The 25,106-nt window shown below is 42.5% G+C and overlaps 2 protein-coding genes across 2 annotated transcripts; both read right to left on the bottom strand.

Moving 5' to 3' along the window:
* Positions 1–5,460: 5,460 nt before the first annotated feature.
* On the bottom strand, positions 5,461–7,934 carry Obox2l2 (oocyte specific homeobox 2 like 2). The gene is made up of 4 exons (XM_087603027.1): positions 7,854–7,934; positions 6,741–6,993; positions 6,415–6,614; positions 5,461–5,979 (listed from the first exon to the last, which is right to left on the bottom strand). The coding sequence occupies exons 1-4, from the start codon at positions 7,932–7,934 to the stop codon at positions 5,461–5,463; spliced, it is 1,053 nt and encodes a 350-aa protein (XP_087459153.1).
* A 12,424-nt stretch (positions 7,935–20,358) lies between these two features.
* On the bottom strand, positions 20,359–24,994 carry LOC120098145 (homeobox protein ceh-37-like). Its single transcript, XM_087603025.1, has 4 exons — positions 24,977–24,994; positions 21,640–21,892; positions 21,314–21,513; positions 20,359–20,877 (listed from the first exon to the last, which is right to left on the bottom strand). The coding sequence occupies exons 1-4, from the start codon at positions 24,992–24,994 to the stop codon at positions 20,359–20,361; spliced, it is 990 nt and encodes a 329-aa protein (XP_087459151.1).
* Positions 24,995–25,106: the final 112 nt, after the last annotated feature.

Genomic DNA, 25,106 nt, shown 5'->3' with positions numbered 1-25,106 from the left:
TACATTTTTTTAAACCATATCCAATAACTTAAAAGCCAATAGTTCATAACCAAGGCATGTAGAGAATATTTATACATTTAAAACCAATCAGAAACAAAATTGAAGTGGCTACACATATCTTAGCTACAGGTGCAAGACTCCAAGGACTGATTGAAACTGCTTTTTTAAGAGAAGCACCTTGTCACCTGCTAAATCTCCTTGAGACCAGGAATCCAAGTAGGCACACTCTATACAATTCTCAAGACAAAAGTTTATCTTTTTGTTTGATTCTCCTGAATAAATTTTTCAGGTGGTCTACCTCTATCAAATCTGATCAGTATGACTCTGTGAGGTTTCCAGAGCCTAATCACATACCTAGCAATAGTCTCAACTTGAGCTACAACAAAAGCTGCACTGACCCCATTTTTTATCTCTGCCTTCTCTCTGTTCCTTTTATCTCCTTTTCTTTTCTTTTTTTCTTTTGAGACCATTTCTCCCTCCAACATACTTTCTTGTTGCTCTGCAAGGACCCTCTAACCTGTCCTAAGGGCTTCCTCACATCGTTTATCCTCTAAGCAGGCAGGGACCATTTGCCAAAGAGGTTTTGGTCCGGGCTTAAGCTTGCCGTGTGTGGCTTCTCTATCCCACACAAAGAAGAAAAGAAACAAAATTACAAGTCCTACCCACAAAGGATCAATTGGAAACAACATTGCCCTAGTTCCCAAACCTTTCGGCCTCTGTACCAAGGCTTTCAACTTCACTAACCTCTCGGCCTCTATACCAAGGCTTTCAACTTCTCTAACCTCTCGGCCTCTATACCCAGGCTTTCATCTTCTCTGCTTACCTCCAGAGAACCTTATCTTCCCTTATCCGGGAATTTTCCGACGTCGCCATCCTGAAGCTGAAGACTTCTGGATCCACGAGAATATTCTCGGGTCCCCGTACGGCCCACCAGTTGTTGCGCCCACCTCGTCCAGCAAGGAAGACGCAACACCGTTGAATCCTTGTCAACAGCCTTTATTGCAGGACACCTTCATTGCTGATACGGGGAACCCAAGCAGCAAGAGCACTCGCCTTATATAGACAGCAGGCTGAGGCTATGCTAATTGTCCTTCAGGGATTGGCGGAGCATGAATCAACTCATTAGCATGGTACTGCTCCCTCATTAGCATATTACCGGCCAACTGATGCCAGGTGCAAAGCCTGCCCATGCGCAGTACCCTTGTTTACCACAGGAGGGCGCCCTACAATGTTTGATTTATGATTTTGTTGATTTCTGTATTGTCTACCATGGCTGAGAATTTGCTTATCTTGTCTGTTTTCTGAAAGAACCTGTTTTTCTTGATTCTTTGTATTATTCTCTTTGTTTCTAATTGATTGATTAGAAACAGCCCTGAGTTTGATTGTATCCTGCCAATTACTCCTCTTCGGTGACTTTCCTTCTTTTTGTACAAGTCCTTTCACATATACTTTTAAATTGTTAGTATGAAGACTTTAATTTCTTAATAAAGGCATGTAGTGCTATAAGGTTTTCTCTTAGCACTGCTTAAATGTTTCACATAAATTTGGGGATGTTGTGAGCTCATTTATATTGAATTCTAAAATGTCTTCAACTTCTTTTCTTCTAGCCTGACCCAGTGACCCTTGATTAGACAATTTTTCAGTTTACATGAGTATGTACATTTTCTTTAGTTTCTGATGTTCAAGCCAATCTTCAAACGATGGAAATCTGATAAAATAAAAGGAGTTATTTCTTGTATCTGTTCCGGCTTACTTTGTAACAAAGTAAGTGGTCAATTTTAGAGACAGTTCCATAAAGTGCTTATAGGAAAGTATACTCTTTTGTATTTCCTTGAGATGTTCTATAGAAGTGTTAGGAGTATTTGATTCATAACCTCTGTTGGTTTCATTAATTTCTGTTTAGTTTTTCTTTGAATAATCTGTTGTTGAGATTGAGGTGTTAAAATCTTCCACTATCACTACCTAAAGACTATGCATGGACTGATCCTGGACTCTGACCTCATAGGTAGCAATGAATATCCTAGTAAGAGCACCAGTGGAAGGGGAAGCCCTGGGTCCTGCTAAGACTGAACCCCCAGTGAACTAGACTGTTGGGGGGAGGGCGGCAATGGGGGGATAGTTGGGAGGGGAACACCCTTAAGGAAGGGGAGGGGGAGGGGGATGTTTACCCGGAAACCAAAGAATTATTATTACGTATTAAATAAATTTAAAAAAAAAAGAAAAAAAAGAATAATCAAAAAAAATCTTCCACTATTAATGATTAGGGCTTGATGTATTATTTAATCTTTAGTAATTATTCACTTAGAAATGTGGGTATACATGCTTTTGGAAGATAGATCTAGAATTTAAATCTTATTTTGTTGAATTTTTTTCTTGTGGTGTATGAGGTAACTTTCTCCGTTTCTTTTGACTACTTATGATTGAAAGTCTATTTTATTACATATTAATATGGTATCTACACCTCTTTTGGTTCCTTTGCTTGGAAAAACCTCTTTAATTTCTTTATTCTGAGATGAAGTTTATCTTTGTTGCTGAGGATCTAAAGAAGATTCCTATTGGTATGGAATGTCTACTTCGAGTATTTGGCTGAAATTGAATCTTCACCCAGGATCATGTCAGCAGCTCCAATTTCATTCCCTCGTATCCAGCAAATACTCTCCCTGTCCCACCCTTTGGCACCACTAAGTATGGCCAGTTTGAAGACACCAATCGTTTAGTTGTTGGTGGTGTAATTTGGTTTCTTTTTTCTTTGTTTCTTTGCTTATTTGGTTTTTGAGAAAAGGTTTCATAGTATAACTTCCCTGGCTGTCCTTTAACTCAACTGATAGACAAGGCTGACAGGGAACTCAAAAAAGATCTACCTGCCTCTAATTACCCAGAGCTGGAGAAAGGTGTGGGCAACCACACCAGACTTTGAGCACATCATTCTTAACTCAGCAGATATATTCAAATCATGGTTTGTTTACATTCTGGGAAATTACCACAGCCTTAGCCCCAACACTTGACGTCTCTTGTACTTTGGGACTCCAGTACACTGGAAATTTGGCCTTCCCTAATCAGTAACCATATCAAGAAATAAGGGTCTTCTCATTTTGTTGTGCAGGGGTTTCCTGCCTGCTGGTAGCACCTCCTAATTGTTTCCTTCCTTCTAAGCAATTTATGGAACCACCAACTCACCAGGAAACCAGCAGGCTGCTGCAGCTTGCCCAATCTTCTGTCTGATTGACCTACTCCCAGGACCTGCACTTACATCTCTCTACAAACTTGAAACTTAGGTTTCCTCCCAATCTTTCTATCCACCCACTCCACAGAACCTCAGATCCATTATGCTCACCCACACTTTGGTGCCACTCAGGATTCAACCTTACCTCATGTAGGCATAGGCTTGTAGATTTAATTATTCCTGTTTATTGTCTTTTGTTTGGGTTTTGAGACATGGTTTTTCTATTATTCTAGCCTGTTCTAGAGGTGACCTTGAATCGACCTGCTGAGTCCTAATTACAGGTGTGGGTCAACACAATGTTCAAGATTTAATCATTGTTCCATAACAACTACAAGGTGATTATGGGTTTGTGTGGAGATTGAAAATTAAGGAAAATTGGACTTTGTGTCATGAATCTCCTTCCTAGAAGATATCGGGGCTGCATCTGTAAGTCACTTTCTCAGGAAATAGATTTCTATTCAGTCTACTTCCATGGTTCCTAGCATTATACCTCATACTAGGCACCTCCCTTGCCTTAGAAACCAACATCCTGCTCAGTCTACAAACACCTTGTTTGCTCCCTTACTCAAACACCATCACCATCCTGGGTCATCCACAAAATCAAAATGGCCCTTCAATCTCTCTGTAGACCTTGTGGTATCTACACAGATACTTTAAGAGTAGTGCATAGAGGGATCAAGGTTTTGATGTGTTGGTGCCTGGGTCTCTGCTCCCAGATTGACCCTAAGATAAATAGTATTAATTAGAAAATGCTGGTCTCCTTTTGTGAAGGAATGAACTATTTTTCATTAATACCTAGGAACCTCAGCTTTCATCTCAGATGTTTAGCAACTGTCAATTCAGGAAAAGAGAATCTCCAGCTAGACCTTTACATAAACTCAAAAACTGTTTTAGGGGTGAACTTTAGGTAACCAGATCAAAGCCTGGGAAGCTTTATTCACATCTACAAATGATTAAAATTAATCACAAAGGCAGTTGTAAATTCTACAAATAAGGAGGAGGTGAGGCATTTTGTATTTTGTAGAATATTGTTCTACAGTTCTGTGAGGTCCTAGGACCAAACCTCAATATCATATGGTAAATAAAAAAAGGAAATAGGGCCTACAGACTGTGGTTTCAGTTTCCTTCTGTGCAGCAGAACTCCATGTAGGCTTTCAAACTGTTGGCTCAGTGGCGCTGCATGCTGAAGAGCTTCTGGGAGGCCTTCAGACTGTGGAGTCAGTTGTCCACTTGCCTTGTGTGGATCTCCTAGGATGCCTCAGGCTGTGGTTTCTTCAGGGGAGCAGACTACCAGGCAGTCTGCCCCCAGCAGAAGATGGCAGACAGAAGGGGAAATAAGTTAAAAAGGGGAGAGAGATGCAAAGAAGACTCTCTATGCTTAGTTTTCTTTCAGAAACTTCCCTTTTCCTAGTGCTTTTTCTTAATACTAATGTTTAAAGAAAATAAGTCCATCAAGGAATGAACAGAGAATTGAAACATTTCTTGCTGACTGATTGCTGCACCTGTAGATCAGTGCTTATCTCAGCCATCATCAGAGAGGAATCAGGAATGCTAATAACACAGGAAATCTCAACTGGTCACTGTACAGTGATAGGAGTTTGCTCACACAAGAATATAATGGATATATCCTACCTCTCCTATGACGGCTTAAGGGTCTTCATAGAACTTGGGGTAAGCAGAGTTTTTGAGACAAAGGTAGTTGATAACATCAATGACACAATATTTTCTTGACAAAAAACAGGACAGGAACAGAGATATTGAGCTATGGGGATTAACAGAGAATACAGACAACCTATGCAAGATTAAGCCCAATTATTACTGTTAATTCTTTGTCAAAATGATAGAAGATAGAGTATTCTGGGAAGACTAACCTGAATCAGGAAAATTTTACAGAGGACCTGAGTTCATTTCCTAACACACACATAAAACCTTGACTGTCTACAATTCTACTCCAGGAGACCATACAGTCTTTTCCAGCTCCAAGTACCAAGACATTTGCATGCATGCATTGGAAAACTCTGACAAAAACAGTCTTTTTAGTTTTGCAGTAATGTTTGCTTTATTAGAGAACATATAATCCAACAATAAGGAATGCACATTTTCAATGACTTTTGAAATGACCTCACATTATAATCACAGTGGCATGAAACTAATGCATATAGACTTGTGAAATTTCCCCAAATTCAGGGCTTAAGTGTGTCCATTAACATGCTTCTTCATAGATGTAAATGTCTAAACTAGTCAAGGGGGTGAGAAGTACTGCTAGGACTCTCAATGTAGTTCTTGGTAAACCAGTCTTCCAATTGGTGAAAGTCTTCAAGCATCCATTGCCAGACCCCTTCGTCCAATAGAGGTAAATCCTCACACTCCTCTGGGTTTTGGGTGTCAACTGCGATGGCAACTGGAGCTCCAGCTGGTGCAAGGTCAGCCTGGGCTTCAACTGGTGCTGATACACCAGAGTCTCCAGCAGTGACAGGGTCATTACCGTCAAGCACGTCTTCTGGCAGACAACACATGGCACCATCATAGGTCCAATTGCCATCCAGAGAAGACTCCTGGCTGCAGTTCAGTTTGGGAGTGGAATCCACATCCAAAATGGCTGTGGCCATGGGCTCTCCCTGGTCACAACCAACAACAGCTATGGAACCAGGAAAATCGGTTGACCCAGAAACAGCTTCAGGGCCTCCATTTTTCTCTGGCAGTGCTTCTGGAACATTCTTCTGTTTGCACTTAGCCCGGTTGTTCTTGAACCAGACCTGAAAGACAAAGGAAAGATCAGAGGAATGCCCAGTTTCCCCTAACTGGACCACAAGGTAAAAGAATTGAATGTAAGCTTTTTCTCTAGGAATACTTCATGAGGCAGCAACAGAGAAGCCTGAGATTCAAGATCCCTAGGAGATTGTAGTATGATAGAATATGAATGACCAAAGACTGGAGAGAGTGTGTTTGTGTCTCTTACGTTTTAGTACAAGTTCTGATGTCTAAACTCTGGGACCCTGGAGGGGAATCATTTTCATCCCTATTGGTATCCAGTTGATGGAGAAAGTGAGGCACAGCATTGGATGCATGAATGAATATCCACCACCCAAACTGTCCACACAGCCCCATGCATTTAAGAAGCACAAAATTCAGGTACCTGATTGAAAAGGGGATATTTTGCTATGGGACTGAGGGTAAAGAGAGAGACAAACCTTGATCTCCTTCTCTGTCACACGAATCAAGGATGCCAGCTCCAAACACAGTTTCTTGTCTGGGTACTGGCACTCAGCAAAATGTTCTTGCAGCACGGACTTTTGTTTTTCAGAGTACTGAGTGCGTTCCTTTCGCCGCTTCCTTGGAGCCACAGGGCCAGTTTGTTTACCGCCATATTTATCTGACAGTGCCATAGGTTCTATGGGAACATGGAAACCAGATCTCGATGAGGGTGTTGAAGGTCTCTGATGACTTGGATGCCCTGAGGGGCTTCTCAGAGTTGGGAAACCTGGGTCCATTACAGGACCTGGTTGCATCTGGATACTTGATTCTCTTGATGACCCTTGGGACTCTTGCCAATTTAGGTTCTGTTCAGGCACTGAAGGACTTGATTGCATTGGAGTTCTTGAGGTCACAAGGGGACTCTGGCCCATTTGAAAAGCTAAGTTCCATGCAGGCTCTTGAGGCAATTGAGAACTGGTGTCCATGGGGGTATATGAAGACAACTGGAATTTTGGATAAAATGAGGGACTTTCAGTGATATCTGTGTTCTGAACTGATAGGAGTATGTTCCTGTACTAGAGAGCATGGAAAAAGGAAATACATCAGAAAAGCTCCAGAGAGCACCCATCAACCCATCATGCCTACCCAGCATTTACTTTGCTCTTCTTATAAAGCAGAACTCACTCAGACCTTCTGACCAACTAACTGCCTGGTTCCCAAGCTTATTAGCAGTCTGAATACTTCAATAACTTGCAGCTAGCTCCTGTGTTAATATCAGACTGTCAGCCCAGGGAGAAGGGCAATTGAATGTCCTGCCCAAAGGTTTAAAATTCACAATTCCTCATCATTTCTGCTGGTACTCTCTCCAAACAAGGAGTAAAGGGGCCATGGAATTTGCAGCAGCTCAATGATCACATCCCCCCCTCATCTCCTACACAAGAGCATTAATGATCAAATTACCACATATATAATTGGGTTCTCACTCTTCACACAGACCCACCTCATATGGAAAGGCTACTCCAAGACATTGCTTTAATTTCCACCCAAGACCCTCCCATATTCTCCTCCTTTCATCCACTCACATCCAGCAGACATTCTCACTTATGACAACACTTAGTCTGCAGCCACATCTTATGGAAACTTGACCAGGTGGAAGACACTTTTCTTGAGACAAGTTTTGTCTGTATGACCTTGGCTGTCCTATAACTCCATCTGAAGACAAGGCTGAACTTGAACTCAGAGATCCACCTGCCTGTTACCAAACCCAATCCAGTGCCTGAATTAAAGGTATGAAACACAATGGTGACATTCTTTTGGGTCTCCTGTCCTTTGGGTTCCAAACACAAGAAATCTTTCCTTCCCTCTTCTGTGACCATCTCTAGAAATGGGTCTCTTAGCATGCTGCTGCCCAAGGGACCTGTTCATTCCTGCTCACTTCTGCCACCTGATAATTCACTCTCCTTTCAGTGTTTCTTTCTTCCTTCCTTCCTTCCTTCCTTTCCTTGTAAATGCACATGTCTTCCTGGATCTCATTCTACAGATAGGACAGGCCTTATTATCACAAAGACCCACAGCCAATGGCTCCTGAGAACTGGAATTGTGGTTGTCTCTTCTTGTTGAATGAATGTCTACTCAGCCATAAACCTCTCTAGGTGGCACACTGTTGAGCCAAAATATCACAATCTTAGCCTATCTTGGCCAGCCCAGACCATACTTTGGTCCCAAGGTCACTGGAGTCCTTGATGTGAGTTTATCCTAGTCCTGCATGCACGTTTAACAGGAAATAAATCAGAGAAATCGAAGGATACACATCCCCTATAGTGAAGCCTCTCCATCTATTGAATTAGGCTTTATATACAACACAGTGCCCAGGATAGTGCCAAGAATGGAGAACAGAGTACCTAGGGGTCTCCTTAATGCTTATTTACAGACTGCTCCACTCCCTGCACCTAATGATTCCCAGCGTTCACATGGAAATAGCTCCTATTTTACTTAATATCTTCTGCCTCTCTACAAGACAAATGTTAGACTTTACTAATCAAACACCCATACAAGACACAAAATAGTATCAAAGCTCTTCCTCCACTAACTCCCAGAATTCCCAACCAGGATGCCCCCTTCACCCAGCAACCTTAAGCATTTCATGCAGCCCACCAACTGGACAGGAATCCTGTGGGCTCTTGATGTTTGTCCAAACTTCTGTTTGACTTCTATTATGTAAATTCTACAATATATAACTTGCACTTATATATCTCTTTGGTTCCTCATACCTTACAGACATTCAAGTCCGTTACCTTCACCCACCTTTGATGACACACTGGCTTAATAACTGCCTAGAGCTCTATCTTTGTGGATTTACTTCTGCTTGTTTTATTGTCTCTTGTTTGGGTTTTGAGTCAAAGCCTCCCTATTAGACCAGGCTGATCTAGGCTTACTGAACAACAAAGGGTTCAGGCCTCGGGGTTGGTAACTACACAAAAGCACAGTAGATGGGCCTGCAACATTGGGTCTTACTAGCCTTCTTTGTCTGTGTTCCAGGAGCACTGCAGACTTCTTTCCAAGTGTTAACACCTATGGAGAAACAAGTGTGCTGCCCCTGCCTTTCCTCAGGACTACCTGCCCAACTCTGGCGATTTGGGAGACCTCAACCTCCAAACACATACACCACCTGCTAATGCCCCCCAAAGCTCTTCGTCTTCTAGCTCCCTCTCTCTTCCATGAGGGTAACCACCCGCAAAATATACATCATTTACAAAATGTATTCAGGACACGCACTCACCTGAAAAACAGTAGGTCGCTTTACTTTGTTTCGATTCTTCACTGTGTTTTACCAGTTCTTCCAGAACCAGGCCTTAAATATCTTCTCCAGGCACCATAGTCAAAGCTCCACCCACTCTTTGGCTCCTCCCACTCCCCGGATCTTCAAATTCATTGGATAAACATGCCATTTGGTGTCAATGCGATTTCAGCCCCACCCTAGAGAGTCCTTGTCTTTGATTGAATCACAGTTCTTTTGTTTTATATTTGAGTCAGGGTCTGTTGTTGCACAAAGCTCTTTCCTTCACAAGCTTCTAAGTGATCTAGTTCTACCCACAAAAACAATGCCTGGGTTTTTAGGAAAATCTTTCTGCAATACATTTCATGATCCTGGATGGGTGTCTACCTCACTTCAAAGGACTCAGGAGACAGAGAATGGTGAATCTCTGTCACTTCCAAGCTGTCTTTCTCTACATACCACTTTACAAGATAGATAGAACTACACAGAAAATATCCTCAAAATGAAAATATGCATCTAAAGTTATGGATATATATGCAATCAAGTCTCCTCCCCAAGCTCTTATCAACATCTATACCCATCATATTTCAAATTCATTACCTTTCATAAAAAATTTTAAAAGGTAAATTAAACTCCATGTGAATAGCATTCACCACACCAAATAATGGAGTCTACACAAACCAAAAACTGTCCCTCTGACCACATGTCCTACCTGAGTGTTAGATTGTTAGTCCTAGACTAGAACAACATCTAAATAACCCAATAAAACTCAGAGTTCAGCTAGGTACGTTGTATCTCTTATCTCACCAAGACTTCTAACTTGAAGGGCAGTTGGATTTTGTCAAAGAGTTTTTTAGCAACTAATGAGAGGATCCTGTGATATTTTTCTCTCATTTGTTCATATGGTGAATTACAGGGATGGATTTTCCTGTATTGAAGCAACCTTTCAACCCGGGGATAAAAACTTCTTGATCATGGTTGAGGAATTCTTTGATGTCTTCTGTGATTTGGTGTCTGAGTATATTGTTGAGTACTTCTGCATCCGTGTTCATAAGAGAAAGGATGTGAAACTCTTTGTTGAATCTGTGTGTAGTTTGCGGATCAAGGTGACAGAGCCCTCACAGGATCTATTTGGCACTGTTCCCTCTCCTTCTTTTGTATGCAATAGTCTTGGAAGCATTGGTATCAGCTGTTCTTTGGCAACCTGGTAGAAATCTGTGCAAAAACCATCTTGCCCTGAGATTTTGTTTCATTTGGGTGACTTTAAAGGTCTGCTTCTTTTTCCCAAGGGTATATAGGACTGGTCAGAAAGATTACATGTTCTCTATTTATCATTAATAAGTGGCATCTGTTTAGAAAATCGTCCATTGTTTTATATTTTTACAGGTTGTGGAGCATAGGCTTTTGAAGCAAGGACTAATGATTCTCAGAATTTCTTCAGTGTCCATTACATTCCCTCATGTTTCATTTATGATTTTCTTGATCTGTGTATTGTCTACCATGGCCAAGCGTTTCCTTATCTTATCTGTTTTCTGAAAGAACCTGTTTTTCTTGATTCTTTGCATTATTCTCTTTGTTTCTAGTTGATTGATTAGGAACAGTCCTGAGTTGATTATATCCTGCCAATTACATCTTTTTGGTGTCTCTCTTTTCTTACTACTGCTTTCACATATACTTTTAAATTGTTACTATGAGAACTCTTTAATTTCTTTTTTTTTATTAACTTGAGTATTTCTTATATACATTTCCAGTGTTATTCCCTTTCCCGGTTTCCGGGCAAACATCCCCCTCCCCCCTCCCCTTCCTTATGGCTGTTCCCCTCCCCACCCTCCCCCCATTGCCGCCCTCCCCATAACAGTCTAGTTCACTGCGAGTTCAGTCTTAGCAGGACCCAGGGCTTCCCCTTCCACTGGTGCTCTTACTAGGATATTCATTGCTACCTATGAGGTCAGAGTCCAGGGTCAGTCCATGTATAGTCTTTAGGTAGTGGCTTAGTCCCTGGAAGCTCTGGTTACTTGGCATTGTTGTACATATGGGGTCTCGAGCCCCTTCAAGCTCTTCCAGTTCTTTCTCTGATTCCTTCAACGGGGGTCCTATTCTCAGTTCAGTGGTTTGCTGCTGGCATTCGCCTCTGTATTTGCTGTATTCTGGCTGTGTCTCTCAGGAGCGATCTACATCCGGCTCCTGTTGGTCTGCACTTCTTTGCTTCATCCATCTTGTCTAATTGGGTGGCTGTATATGTATGGGCCACATGTGGGGCAGGCTCTGAATGGGTGTTCCTTCAGTCTCTGTTTTAATCTTTGCCTCTCTATTCCCTGCCAAGGGTATTCTTGTTCCCCTTTTGAAGAAGGAGTGGAGCATTCACATTTTGATCATCTGTCTTGAGTTTCATTTGAGAACTCTTTAATTTCTTAAGGGAGGCATTTAGTGCTATGAATTTTTCTCCTAGTCCGGCTTTGCTGTTTCCCATATGTTTGAGGATGTTGTGAGCTCATTTAATTTGAATTTTAAAAGGCTTCAATTTCTTTACTTCTTGCCTGACCTAGCCACCATTGATTAGACAGTTTTTCACTTTATGTGAGTATGTAGGTTTTCTTTTGCTTCTCTTGTTCAAGCCAAGCTTGAATCCAAGGAAATCTGATATGATACAAAGGGTTATTTCCTAAATCTGCTTCGGCTTGCTTTGTGAACAAGTACGTGGTCAGTTTTAGTGAGAGTTCCATGAAGTGCTTATAAGATACATTCTGATGTGTTTGCAATGTTCTATACAAGTGGTAGGACTATTTGATTCATAACCTCTATCAGTTTCATTAATTCTGTTTAGTTTCTGTCTGGATAATCTATCTGTTGATGAGATCGGGATGTTGAAGTCTTCTACTATCAATAGTTAGGGTTTGATATATTATTTGATCTTTAGTAATTTTTCACATAGTAATGTGGGTACACATGCTTGAGGAAGATAGATGTCTAGAATTTAAATATTACTCTGTTGGATTGTTTCTTGAGGTGTATGAGGTATCTTTCTAACATCTCTTTTGATCACTTATGATTGAAATTATATTTTATTAGATATTAGTATGATATCTGCAACTTTTTGGTTTCTTTGCTAGGAAAAACTGTTTCAATTCCTTTAATTTGAGAAAAAGTCTATCTTTGTTGCTGAGGTTCTAAAGAAGATGCCTATTGGTATGGAATGTCTACTTCAAGGACTTGGCTGAAAGTGAATCTTCACCCAGGATCATGTCAGCAGCTCCAATTTCATTCGCTCATATCCAACAAATACTCTCCATGTCCCGCCCCCTGGCACCACTAAGTATGGCCAGGTTGAAGACACCAAACGTTTACTTGGTGGTGGTTTAATTTGATTTCTTTTTCCTTTGTTTGTTTCTTTGCTTGTTTGGTTTTTGAGAAAAGGTTTCATAGCATAACTTCCCTGGCTGTCCTTTAACTCAATTGATAGACAAGGCTGACAGGCAACTCAGAAAAGATCTACCTTCCTCTAATTACCCAGAGGTGGAAAAAGGAGTGGACTAACACACCAGTCTTTGAGCACATCATTCTTAACTCAGCAGATATATTCAAATCAAGGTTTGTTTACATTCTGAGAAATTATCACAGCCTTAGCTCCATCACTTGGGGTCTCTTGTACTTGGGGACTCCAGTACACTGGAAATTTGGCCTTCCATAATCAGTAACCATATCAAGAAATAAGGGTCTTCTCATTTTGTTGTGGAGGGGTTTCCTTCCCACTGGTAGCACCTCATAATTGTTTCCTTCCTTCTAAGCAATTTATGGAACCAACAACTCACCACGAAACCAGCAAGCTGCTGCAGCTTGCCCAATCCTCTGTCTGATTGACCTCTACTCCCAGGACCTGCACTTACATCTCTCTACAAACTTGAAACTTAGTTTTCCTCCCAATCTTTCTATCCACCCACTCCACAGACCCTCAGATCCATTATGCTCACCCACACTTTAGTGCCACTCAGGATTCAACCTTACCTCATGTAGGCATAGGCTTGTAGATTTAATTATTCCTGTTTATTATCTTTTGTTTGGGTTTTGAGACCTGGTTTTTCTATTATTCTAGTCTGTTCTAGAGGTGACCTTGTATCGGCCTGCTGATTCCTAATTACAGGTGTGGGTCTGCACAATGGTCAAGATTTAATCATAGTTCCAGAACAATTTCAGGGTGATGATGGCTTTGTGTGGAGTTTGAATTTTAAGGAAAACTTGGCCTTTTTCTCAGGAAGCATCTTAGAAGACATTGGGGCTGCCTCTGTAAGTCACTTTCTCAGGAAATAGATTTCTATTCAGTCTAATTCCATGGGTGCTACCATTATTCCTCATACTAGGCACCTCCCTTGCCTTAGAAGACAAAGTCCTGCTCAGTCTACAAACACTTTGTTTGACCCCTTATTCAAGCCCCTTCTCTGTCCTGTGCCATTCACAATGTCTAAAGGACACTTCAATCTCTCTGTAGACCTTGTGGTATCTACACAGATACTCCAAGACTCCTGCATAGATGGCTCAGGGTTTTGATGTGCTGGTGCCTGGGTCTCTGCTCCCAGATTGGCACTAGGCTAAATGGACATAATAAGAAAATATTGATGTGATGCTTTTCTGAAAGAATGAACTGTTTATAATCAATACCAAGGACCTCAGTTTGCATCTCAGATGTTTACCCACTCTCAATGCAGGAAAAGGGAATCTCCAGCTGGTCCCTTACTTATTCTCAAGAACTGTTTTTTAAATGAATCTTAGGTTACTAGATCAAACCCTGGGAAGCTTCCTTCACATTTAGAGAGGATTAAAACTAATCACTAAAGCAGCTGTAAATTCTACAAATAAGGACCAGGTGAGATTTTTCTCAGAGTCTTGTTCTACATTTTTCTGAGATCCTGGGGACAAATCTCAGTATCATCTGGTATATAAAAAAGGAAATAGATTGAAATTGTTATTCCATGTCTTGTGTTGTATATTATTTTAGTCTTATCTCATCAGGGTCCACATGCGAATGTTAGAAAAGAGCATGGAGCTCGTTTCTGCCTTCATCCAGAACTGAACCAGTCCTACACATCTCTGTACCCAAATTCAATGGAGAAGAGAGCTGGACTCTCAGAAGTGAGAAAAATTCTGACAGCTCAGAGGAGACAACTACATCTGTTCACATTCCTGACCCCAGAGGAACATGCCTAGTGCCCTCTCTGCCCCCTACAGAAAGGAACTTAGAAGCAGTCAGGGGCAGGACCCTTCACGTTGCTGCCTATGCCCAGGACAGAAAGGAGCTATGACACACATGAGAACAAAGGAAAGACCGATTCGTCTGCTCCAAGCTAACCACATGGAGGCATCAGGACACACAAACGTTGGAGCAGATCTCTATACCCAGATCCAGCAGAAAGAAAACAGGTCTACAGGAGGGCTGACACACAGGGTTACAGAAGGGTCAAGCCACTGTCAGAGACAGCAAAACAGGCTAACACCAGAGACAACATTATGGCGACAGAAAAAAACAGGAAAGTAAACAACAGAAAGCAAGACTGCTTGGCATCTTCAGAGCCCATTTCTACCACCAATGCGAATACTGGATATCCATACACACGTGAAGAGCAAGATTAGGAATTAATTAAAATCACATCACATAATGATGATAGGGAACTGTAAGAAGGACATAAATAACATCCTTAAAGAAATAGAAGACAGCACAGTTAAACTTCAAGGTGAAAGCACTTCACCTTGAAGCACTTAAGCACTTCAAGGTGAAACACAAAAATCCCTTAGAGAATTGTAGAAATACACACCAACAGGTGAATAGATTGAACAAACCCATCCAGGATTTAAAATTGGAAATTATAAAGAAAACACAAAGGGAGATAGCCCTGGAAAGAAAAAACTTAGGAAAGAGATCAGGAGTAATAGGCACAAGCATCATCAACAGAATACAAGCTATACCACTCTTTGGCATATACCCAAATGAAGCTCCAACATACAACAAAGACATATGCTCCACTATGTTCATATCAGCCTTATTTATACTACCAAGATGCCCAAGAACAGAGGAATGGATACAGATAATGTGGTACATATACACAACAGAGTATCAAAAACAATGACTTCATGAAAATCATGAGCAAATGGATGGAAATAGAAAATATCATCCTGAGTGAGGTAACCAATCACAAAAAATGCACATGGTATACACTCACTGATAAGTTAATATTAGCCCAAAACCTCCAATTTCCCAAGTTACAATCCACACAAAACATGAAGATCCAGTAGATGGACGACCAAAGTGTGTGTGCTTCAGTCCTTTTTAAAAGGGGGAACAAAAGTATTCATTGGAGGATATATGGAGACAAACTTGGATCAGAGACTGAAGGAATGGTCATTCAGGCCTGCAAAATCTGGATATATACATATACATATATACATATATATAGTATATACATATATACATATATATAGTATATATAATATATATATATATCAAAAACTAGACAATAATGCTGACAGGAGCCTGATATAGCTGTCCCCTGAGAGGCTTTGCTAAATTGTGTCAGATACAGAGGCCAGTGCTAGCAGCAAACCATTGAACTGAGAAGGGGTCCACATTAGAGGATTAAAAGGACTGAAGGAACCGAAGTGTCTTGCAACGCCATAAGAACATCAATACCAACCAACCAGAACTCCCAGGTACTAAACCACTACCCACAGGGTATACATGGACAGACCCCTAGCTCCAACTGCATATGTACCAGAGGATGGCCTGTTGGGCAAAAAATGAGAAGAGAAATCCTTGGTTCTGAAAAGGCTATAACCCCCTCACCCCCAGTATAAGGAAATGTCTGGGCACAGAGTTAGGAAGGGAAGGGTGGTTGGCGAGGGAGAACACGCTTATAGAATTAGGGCAGGGGGAGAACATAGCGGGCTCATGGATGGGAGCCTATAAAAGGAATAACATTTGAAATGTAAATAAAATATATTCAAGAAAGGGAAGAAAAGAACGTTTAGAAACTGGTTTTGCCTATCCACTATGTGAACACAAAACTCAGTCTTGATGACACAGTGGTTGGTTGAGCTCTCACACAAGCCTCAGATTTTTTTTCAATTTTCAGACGGAACTCAAATTCACTATATGACTGCATTTCTCAGTTAACTGCTTGAACAAATGCTGCCAGTAGAGGCCAAGGTCTCTTGTGTGAGCCTTTATAAAAACACTTTGGCTAATATTGAATATTTCACAGTAATATTCTGCCCTTAATGCATGTTTCGGCTATTTATGTTTAGAAAACTTGTATCCTTAGGGGAGAATTTGTCCACCTTGCTTTTACTCTCTCTCTCTCTCTCTCTCTCTCTCTCTCTCTCTCTCTCTCTCTCTCTCTCTGTCTCTCTCTCTCTCTTTTTCTAGCTCTCGCTCTCTTTCTCTCTGTGTGTGAGAGTGTGTGTGTGCATGTGTGTGTGTGTCTGTGTGTGTGTGTGTGTGTGTGGTGTGCACGTGTGTGTGCATTTTAATTTTATGAGGAAGCATTTCTCTGTGTAGCCTGGATTTCCAAGAACTTACTCTCTAGACCAAGCTGATCTCAAACTTATAGACACAGACATGCCTCTCTGCCTCTGCCTCTGCCTCTGCCTCTGCCTCTGCCTCTGCCTCTGCCTCTGCCTCTGCCTCTGCCTCTGCCTCTGCCTCTGCCTCTGCCCCTGCCCCTGCCCCTGCCCCTGCCCCTGCCCCTGCTCCTGCCCCAGACCCTGCCCCTGCCTCTGCCTCTGCCTCTGTCTCTGCCTCTGCCTCTGCCTCTGCCTCATCTGCCTCTGCCTCTCAAGAGCTGGGAGTATGGTCCTGAGCCTCCACTGCCCAATTTTATCCAGATTCTTTGGCCTCTGCAAAGATACTGGTCCTGCAGGTGCTCTTGGTATAAGCCAGAGAGAGAAGAAAGCATTCATATTGTGGAAGACTTGACTATTGCAGTTTTTATTGAAAACTTACTTATCAATACTTTTGTTTCGTGTTCATTTTTTTATATCCTAAATTGGCCTCCAACTTGCTGGGTAGTTGATGATGACGTTCAGGAACCAGAATTCTCAGCATTTCCTACCACACAGTAGATTTGGTAGTGAGGATGGTGCCCAATCTGCACACTGAGCTCCAACACAACACTTTTGTTTTGGTGGATATGATGAGGGACCCCCAGTGGAGGAATAAGGACACTAAACACCCCATAGAGTTTTTAACCCAAAATTTGTCCAGTCTAAAAGAAATTCAAGAAAGAGATGGACCAGATAGCCAAGGCAGTCCAATGTGAGACTCATGGCAAGCTCCAATCCCTGATGCTATTATGCTTGCACTCAGAATCTTAGCACAACTGTGCTCAGAGAGACCCCACTGAGGAGCTGAACCAGATGCAGAGACCCAGAACCAAACATTGGACAGAGCTCAGTGACTCTTCTAGAAAAGCTGGGAAAGCTTGAATGCCCTGAATGGGATAGGAGCTCCAGAGGAAATCCAACAGAGTCAACAACCTGGACAATTAGGAGCTACCAAAGACTGAACCACAAAACCAGAACTACCATAGGATAGACCTAGGCTCTGTACATATGTACCGGATGGACAGCTTGATCTTCATGCATGGTCCCAAACAAATGAAGGGGAGGCTCTCCCTCAAGCTGTGTTCTGTCTATGGATCTCATGTTCTTACCAGGGATGGCTTACTTGGCCTCAGTGTAAAAGGATGCACCTAGTCCTGCAGAAATTTGATGTACCAGGATGTAGTGAGCCCCAACTGAGTCTCCCTTTTCCCAGAAGAGACTAGAAGGGAGGATGGGAAGATGAGTTATGGGAAGTGTGGAGAATGGAAGATGAGGGCGCTGATATTGGTGTGAAAAGAGAATAAATGAATTAATTAATGAAAAAAGAAAGAAAATATTATATTAGATGCAATCCCCAGATCTACCCATATTTTGCCAATGCAGTGTCAGTTGCCTTGTCCACCTCTCTGTCTCTCTGTCTTTCACTGTCTGTCTCTGTCTCAAAACTCATTTTTTTAGTTACATTCAAATGGTCACACACACACACACACACACACACACACACACACACACATGTCCTGGTATCCCTCCTGCTTTCTTCACATCACCTTCACTCCCTTTGGCTCCAGAGGGTGCTCTTCTCTTCTTACTCTCCACCTGCCCCCACCCATCACTCCCCCTACCTCCTAACACTCCACAGTCCTCCCACATTACCCTTCCCTGAGGCATCAGTGCTCTACAGGATTAGGAAGATCCTCTACCCCTGACGACAGAGCAGTCCATTGCTCCATATCTGCTAGGCGCCAAGGAGCAGCCCATGGATCCTTTTGGGTTGGTGACTTAGTCTTCCTATCTGGAGGTGGTCATTCAGGTTCCATCTCACCACTGCTGCTCATTTCTGCTAAAGGTCATCCCCACTGAGTCTTGGGAGCCTCTCACATCCCAGGGCTCTGGCACTTTCTAGAGGTGCCACCCCCCACCATGCACCTGCAACTGAATATTTCAATTCATCCTTCTGTCCCACTGGGCTTTCCTCCTGTCTCTCACAATGGGGGATCCCTCCAGAGTCCCACCTTCACTCTATCAACAATTTCCCTCCCTCCCTCTGCTGGCTGTTGTTATTTAGCTCCTCCTTCTATGTGGGATTGAAGTATCCTCAATTCGGCCTTCCTTCCTTCTTTCCTTTCTTCCTTTCTTCCTTTCTTCCTCCCTTCCTTCCTTCCTTCTTTCCTTCCTTCCTTCTAAATTTCGTATCACTGGAGCCTGCCTCCTTTGTCCCTGGGTTCCTTCAGATCTCCTGGTAGGCCAGAGCCCCTGCCTTGAAATGACAAAGTGTGGGGACTTCCAACTGTGGGTTCTTCAGAGGGGCAGAGAAGCTGCAGATTCATTACCCTGACTGCAGTAGATCTCCCGGGAGGCCTTCAGACTGTTGTGTCTTCAGAGGAGCACTCAAGCTGCTCTTCTGTGTGAAGATGTTCTCCAGGGTGGCCTATTGACTGTGGTTTCTGTTTCCCTCTGTGCAGCAGAACTCCATGTAGGCTTTCAAACTGTTGGCTCAGTGGCCCTGCATGCTAAATAGCTTCTGGGAGACCTTCAGACTGTGGAGTCAGTTGTCCACTTGCCTTGTGTGTATGTCCTGGAATGGGTCAGGCTGTGGTTTCTTCAGGAGAGCAGATGACCAGGCAGTCTGCCCCCAGCAGAAGATGCCAGACAGAAGGGGAAATGAGGAAAAAGGGGAGAGGAATAGGGGGAGAGATGCAGAAAAGACTCTCTATGCTTAGTTTTGTTTCAGAAACTTCCCTTTTCCTAGTTACTTTTAATACTAATGTTTAAGGAAAACAAGCCCATCAAGGAAAGAACAGAGGATTGAAACATTTCTTGTTGACTGATTGCTACACCTGTAGACCAGTGCATCTCTCAGCCCTCATCAGAGAGGATTCAGGAATGCTAATAACACAGGAAATCTCAACCGGTCACTGTGCAGTGATATGAGTTGGGTGTGCTCACACAGGACTAGAATGGATGTGTCGCATATCTGCTATGACAGCTTAAGGGTTTTCATAGAATTTGGGGTGAGCAGAGTTTTTGAGCCAAAAGTAGTTGACAATATCAATGAAACAATGTTTTCTTGACAAAAAACAGGACAGGAACAGAGCTATTGAGCTATGGGGATTAACACAGAATTCAGACAAACAGTATAAGATTAAGCCCAACTATTACTGTTAATTCTTTGTCAAAATGGTAGAAGATAGAGTTTTCTGGGAAGACAAAACTGAATCAGGAAAATATTACAAAGGACCTGAGTTCATTTCCGAACACACACATAAAACCTTGACAGTCTACAATTCTACTCCAGGGGACCATACAGTCTTTTCCAGCTCCACGTACCAAGACATTTGCATGCATGCATTGGAAAACTCTGACAAAAACAGTCTTTTTAGTTTTGCAGTAATGTTTGCTTTATTAGAGAACATATAATCCAACAATAAGGAATGCACATTTTCAATGACTTTTGAAATGACTTCACATTATAATCACAGTGGCATGAAACTAATGCATATAGACTTGTGAAATTTCCCCAAATTCAGTGCTTAAGTGTGTCCATTAACATGCTTCTTCATAGATGTAAATGTCTAAACTAGTCAAGGGGGTGAGAAGTACTGCTAGGACTCTCAATGTAGTTCTTGGTAAACCAGTCTTCCAATTGGTGAAAGTCTTCAAGCATCCATTGCCAGACCCCTTCGTCCAATAGAGGTAAATCCTCACACTCCTCTGGGTTTTGGGTGTCAACTGCCATGGCAACTGGAGCTCCAGCTGCTGCAAGGTCAGCCTGGGCTTCAACTGGTGCTGATACACCAGAGTCTCCAGCAGTAACAGGGGCATTACCGTCAAGCAAGTCTTCTGGCAGACAACACATGGCACCATCATAGGTCCAATTGCCATCCAGAGAAGACTCCTGGCTGCAGTTCAGTTTGGGAGTGGAATCCACATCCAGAATGGCTGTGGCCATGGGCTCTCCCTGGTCACCACCAACAACAGCTATGGAACCAGGAAAATCGGTTGACCCAGAAACAGCTTCAGAGCCTCCATTTTTCTCTGGCAGTGCTTCTGGAACATTCTTCTGTTTGCACTTAGCCCGGTTGTTCTTGAACCAGACCTGAAAGACAAAGGAAAGATCAGAGGAATGCCCAGTTTCCCCTAACTGGACCACAAAGTATAACAATTGAATGTAAGCTTTTTCTCTAGGAATACTTCATGAGGCAGCAACAGAGAAGCCTGAGATTCAAGATCCCTGGGAGATTGTAGTATGATAGAATATGAATGACCAAAGACTGGAGAGAGTGTGTTTGTGTCTCTTACGTTTTAGTACAAGTTCTGATGTCTAACCTCTAGGACCCTGGAGGGGAATCATTTTCATCCCTATTGGTATCCAGTTGATGGAGAAAGTGAGGCACAGCATTGGATGCATGAATGAATATCCACCACCCAAACTGTCCACACAGCCCCATGCATTTAAGAAGCACAAAATTCAGGTACCTAATTGGAAAGGGGATATTTTTGCTATGGGCCTAAGGGTAAAGAGAGAGACAAACCTTGATCTCCTTCTCTGTCACACGAATCAAGGATGCCAGCTCCAAACACAGTTTCTTGTCTGGGTACTGGCACTCAGCAAAATGTTCTTGCAGCACGGACTTTTGTTTTTCAGAGTACTGAGTGCGTTCCTTTCGCCGCTTCCTTGGAGCCACAGGGCCAGTTTGTTTACCGCCATATTTATCTGACAGTACCATAGGTTCTATGGGAACATGGAAACCAGATCTCGATGAGGGTGTTGAAGGTCTCTGATGACTTGGATGCCCTGAGGGGCTTCTCAGAGTTGGGAAACCTGGGTCCATTACAGGACCTGGTTGCATCTGGATACTTGATTCCCTTGATGACCCTTGGGACTCTTGCCAATTTAGGTTCTGTTCAGGCACTGAAGGACTTGATTGCATTGGAGTTCTTGAGGTCACAAGGGGACTCTGGCCCATTTGAAAAGCTAAGTTCCATGCAGGCTCTTGAGGCAATTGAGAACTGGTGTCCATGGGGGTATATGAAGACATCTGGAATTTTGGATAAAATGAGGGACCTTCAGCGATATCTGTGTTCTGAACTGATAGGAGTATGTTCCTGTACTAGAGAACATGGAGAAAGGAAATACATCAGAAAAGCTCCAGAGCGCACCCATCAACCCATCATGCCTACCCAGCATTTACTTTGCTCTTCTTATAGAGCAGAACTCACTCAGACCTTCTGACCAACTAACTGCCTGGTTCCCAAGCTTATTAGCAGTCTGAATACTTCAATAACTTGCAGCTAGCTCCTGTGTTAATATCAGACTGTCAGCCCAGGGAGAAGGGCAATTGAATGTCCTGCCCAAAGGTTTAAAAGTCACAGACCCTCCTTATTTCTGCTGGTGCTCTCTCCAAACAAGGAGTGAATGGGCCATGGAATTTGCAGCAGCTCAATGATCACATCCCCCCCCTCATCTCCTACACAAGAGCATTAATGATCAAATTACCACATATATAATTGGATTCTCACTCTTCACACAGACCCACCTCATATGGAAAGTCTACTCCAAGATATTGCTTTAATTTCCACCCACGACCCTCCCATATGCTCCTCCTTTCATCCACTCACATCCAGCAGACATTCTCACTTATGACAACACTTAGTCTGCAGCCACATCTTATGGAAACTTGACCAGGTGAAAGACACTTTTCTTGAGACAAGTTTTGTCTGTATGACCTTGGCTGTCCTATAACTCCATCTGAATACAAGGCTGAACTTGAACTCAGAGATCCACCTGCCTGTCACCAAACCCAATCCAGTGCCTGAATTAAAGGTATGAGACATTCTTTTGGGTCTCCTGTCCTTTGGGTTCCATACACAAGAAATCTTTCCTTCCCTCTTCTGTGACCATCTCTAGAAATGGGTCTCTTCTCATGCTGCTGCCCAAGGGACCTGTTCATTTCTGCTCACTTCTGCCACCTGATAATTCACTCTCCTTTCAATGTTTCTTTCTTCCTTCCTTCCTTCCTTCCTTTCCTTGTAAATACACATGTCTTCCTGGATCTCATTCTACAGACAGGACAGGCCTTATTATCACAAACACCCACAGCCAATGGCTCCTGAGAACTGGAATTGTGGTTGTCTCTTCTTGTTGAATGAATGTCTACTCAGCCATAAACCTCTCTAGGTGGCACATTGTTGAGCCAAAATATCACAATCTTAGCCTATCTTGGCCAGCCCAGACCACACTTTTGTCCCAAGGTCACTGGAGTCCTTGATGTGAGTTTATCCTAGTCCTGCATGCACGTTTAACAGGAAATAAATCAGAAATCGAAGGATACACATCTCCTCTAGTCAAGCCTCTCCATCTATTGAATTAGGCTTTATATACAACCCAGTGCTCAGGATAGTGCCTAGAATGGAGAACAGAGTACCTAGGGGTCTCCTTAATGCTTATTCACAGACTGCTCCAATCCCTGCACCTAATGATTCCCAGCGTTCACATGGAAATACCTCCTATTTTACTTAATATCTTCTGCCTCTCTACAAGACAAATGTTAGACTTTACTAATCAAACACCCATACAGTACACAGAATATTATCAAAGCTCTTCCTCCACTAACTCCCAGAATTCTCAACCAGGATGCCCCCTTCACCCAGCAACCTTAAGCATTTCATGGAGCCCACCAACTGGACAGGAATCCTGTGGGCTCTTGATGTTTGTCCAAACTTCTGTTTGACTTCTATTATGTAAATTCTACAATATATAACTTGCACTTATATATCTCTTTGGTTCCTCATACCTTACAGACATTCAAGTCCGTTACCTTCACCCACCTTTGATGACACACTGGCTTAATAACTGCCTAGAGCTCTATTCTTATGGGTTTAATTCTGCTTGTTTTATTGTCTCTTGTTTGGGTTTTGAGTCAAAGCCACCCTATTAGACCAGGCTGATCTAGGCTTACTGAACAACAAAGGGCTCAGGCCTCGGCGTTGGTAACTAAACAAAAGCACAGTAGATGGGCCAGCAGCATTGGGTCTTACTAGCTCTCTTGATCTGTGTTCCAGGAGCACTGCCCACTTCTTTCCAAGTGTTAACAGCTATGGAGAAACAAGTGTGCTGCCCCTGCCTTTCCTCAGGACTACCTACCCACCTCTGGCGATTTGGGAGACCTCAACCTCCAAACACATACACCACCTGCTAATGCCCCCCAAAGTTCTTCATCTTCTAGCTCCCTCTCTCTTCCATCAGGGTAACCACCCGCAAAATATACATCATTTACAAAATGTATTCAGGACACTCACTCACCTGAAAAACAGCAGCTCGCTTTACCTTGTTTCGATTCTTCACTGTGTTTTACCAGTTCTTCCAGAACCAGGCCTTAAATATCCTCTCCAGGCACGATAGTCAAAGCTCCACCCACTCTTTGGCTCCTCCCACTCCCCGCATCTTCAAATTCATTGGATAAACATGCCATTTGGTGTCAATGCGATTTCAGCCCCACCCTAGAGAGTCCTTGTCTTTGATTGAATCACAGTTCTTTTGTTTTATATTTGAGTCAGGGTCTGTTGTTGCAAGAAGCTCTTTCCTTCACAAGCTTCTAAGTGATCTGGTTCTACCCACAAAAACAACTCCTTGCTTTTTAGGAAAGATCTTCCTGCAATACATTTCATGATCCTGGATGGGTGTCTACCTCACTTCAAAGGACTCAGGAGACAGAGAATGGTGAATCTCTGTCACTTCCAAGCTGTCTTTCTCTACATACCACTTTACAGGATAGATAGAACTACACAGAAAATATCCTCAAAATGAAAATATGCATCTAAAGATATGGATATATATGCAATCAAGTCTCCTCCCCAAGCTCTTATCAACATCTATACCCATCATATTTCAAGTTCATTCCCTTTCATAAAAAAAATTTTTTTTTCGGAGCTGGGGACCGAACCCAGGGCCTTGCGCTTCCTAGGTAAGCGCTCTACCACTGAGCTAAATCCCCAGCCCCCCATAAAAAAATTTTAAAAGGTAAATTAAACTCCATGTGAATAGCATGGTAGAAGATAGAGTTTTCTGGGAAGACAAAACTGAATCAGGAAAATATTACAAAGGACCTGAGTTCATTTCCGAACACACACATAAAACCTTGACAGTCTACAATTCTACTCCAGGGGACCATACAGTCTTTTCCAGCTCCACGTACCAAGACATTTGCATGCATGCATTGGAAAACTCTGACAAAAACAGTCTTTTTAGTTTTGCAGTAATGTTTGCTTTATTAGAGAACATATAATCCAACAATAAGGAATGCACATTTTCAATGACTTTTGAAA

This window comes from Rattus norvegicus, chromosome 1 (genome assembly GCF_021556685.1).
Source record: "Rattus norvegicus strain SHRSP/BbbUtx chromosome 1, alternate assembly SHRSP_T2T, whole genome shotgun sequence".
NCBI lineage: Eukaryota > Metazoa > Chordata > Mammalia > Rodentia > Muridae > Rattus > Rattus norvegicus.
The sequence above is the reverse complement of the archived record's forward strand: the minus strand, read 5'-3'. Positions and strand labels throughout refer to the sequence as shown.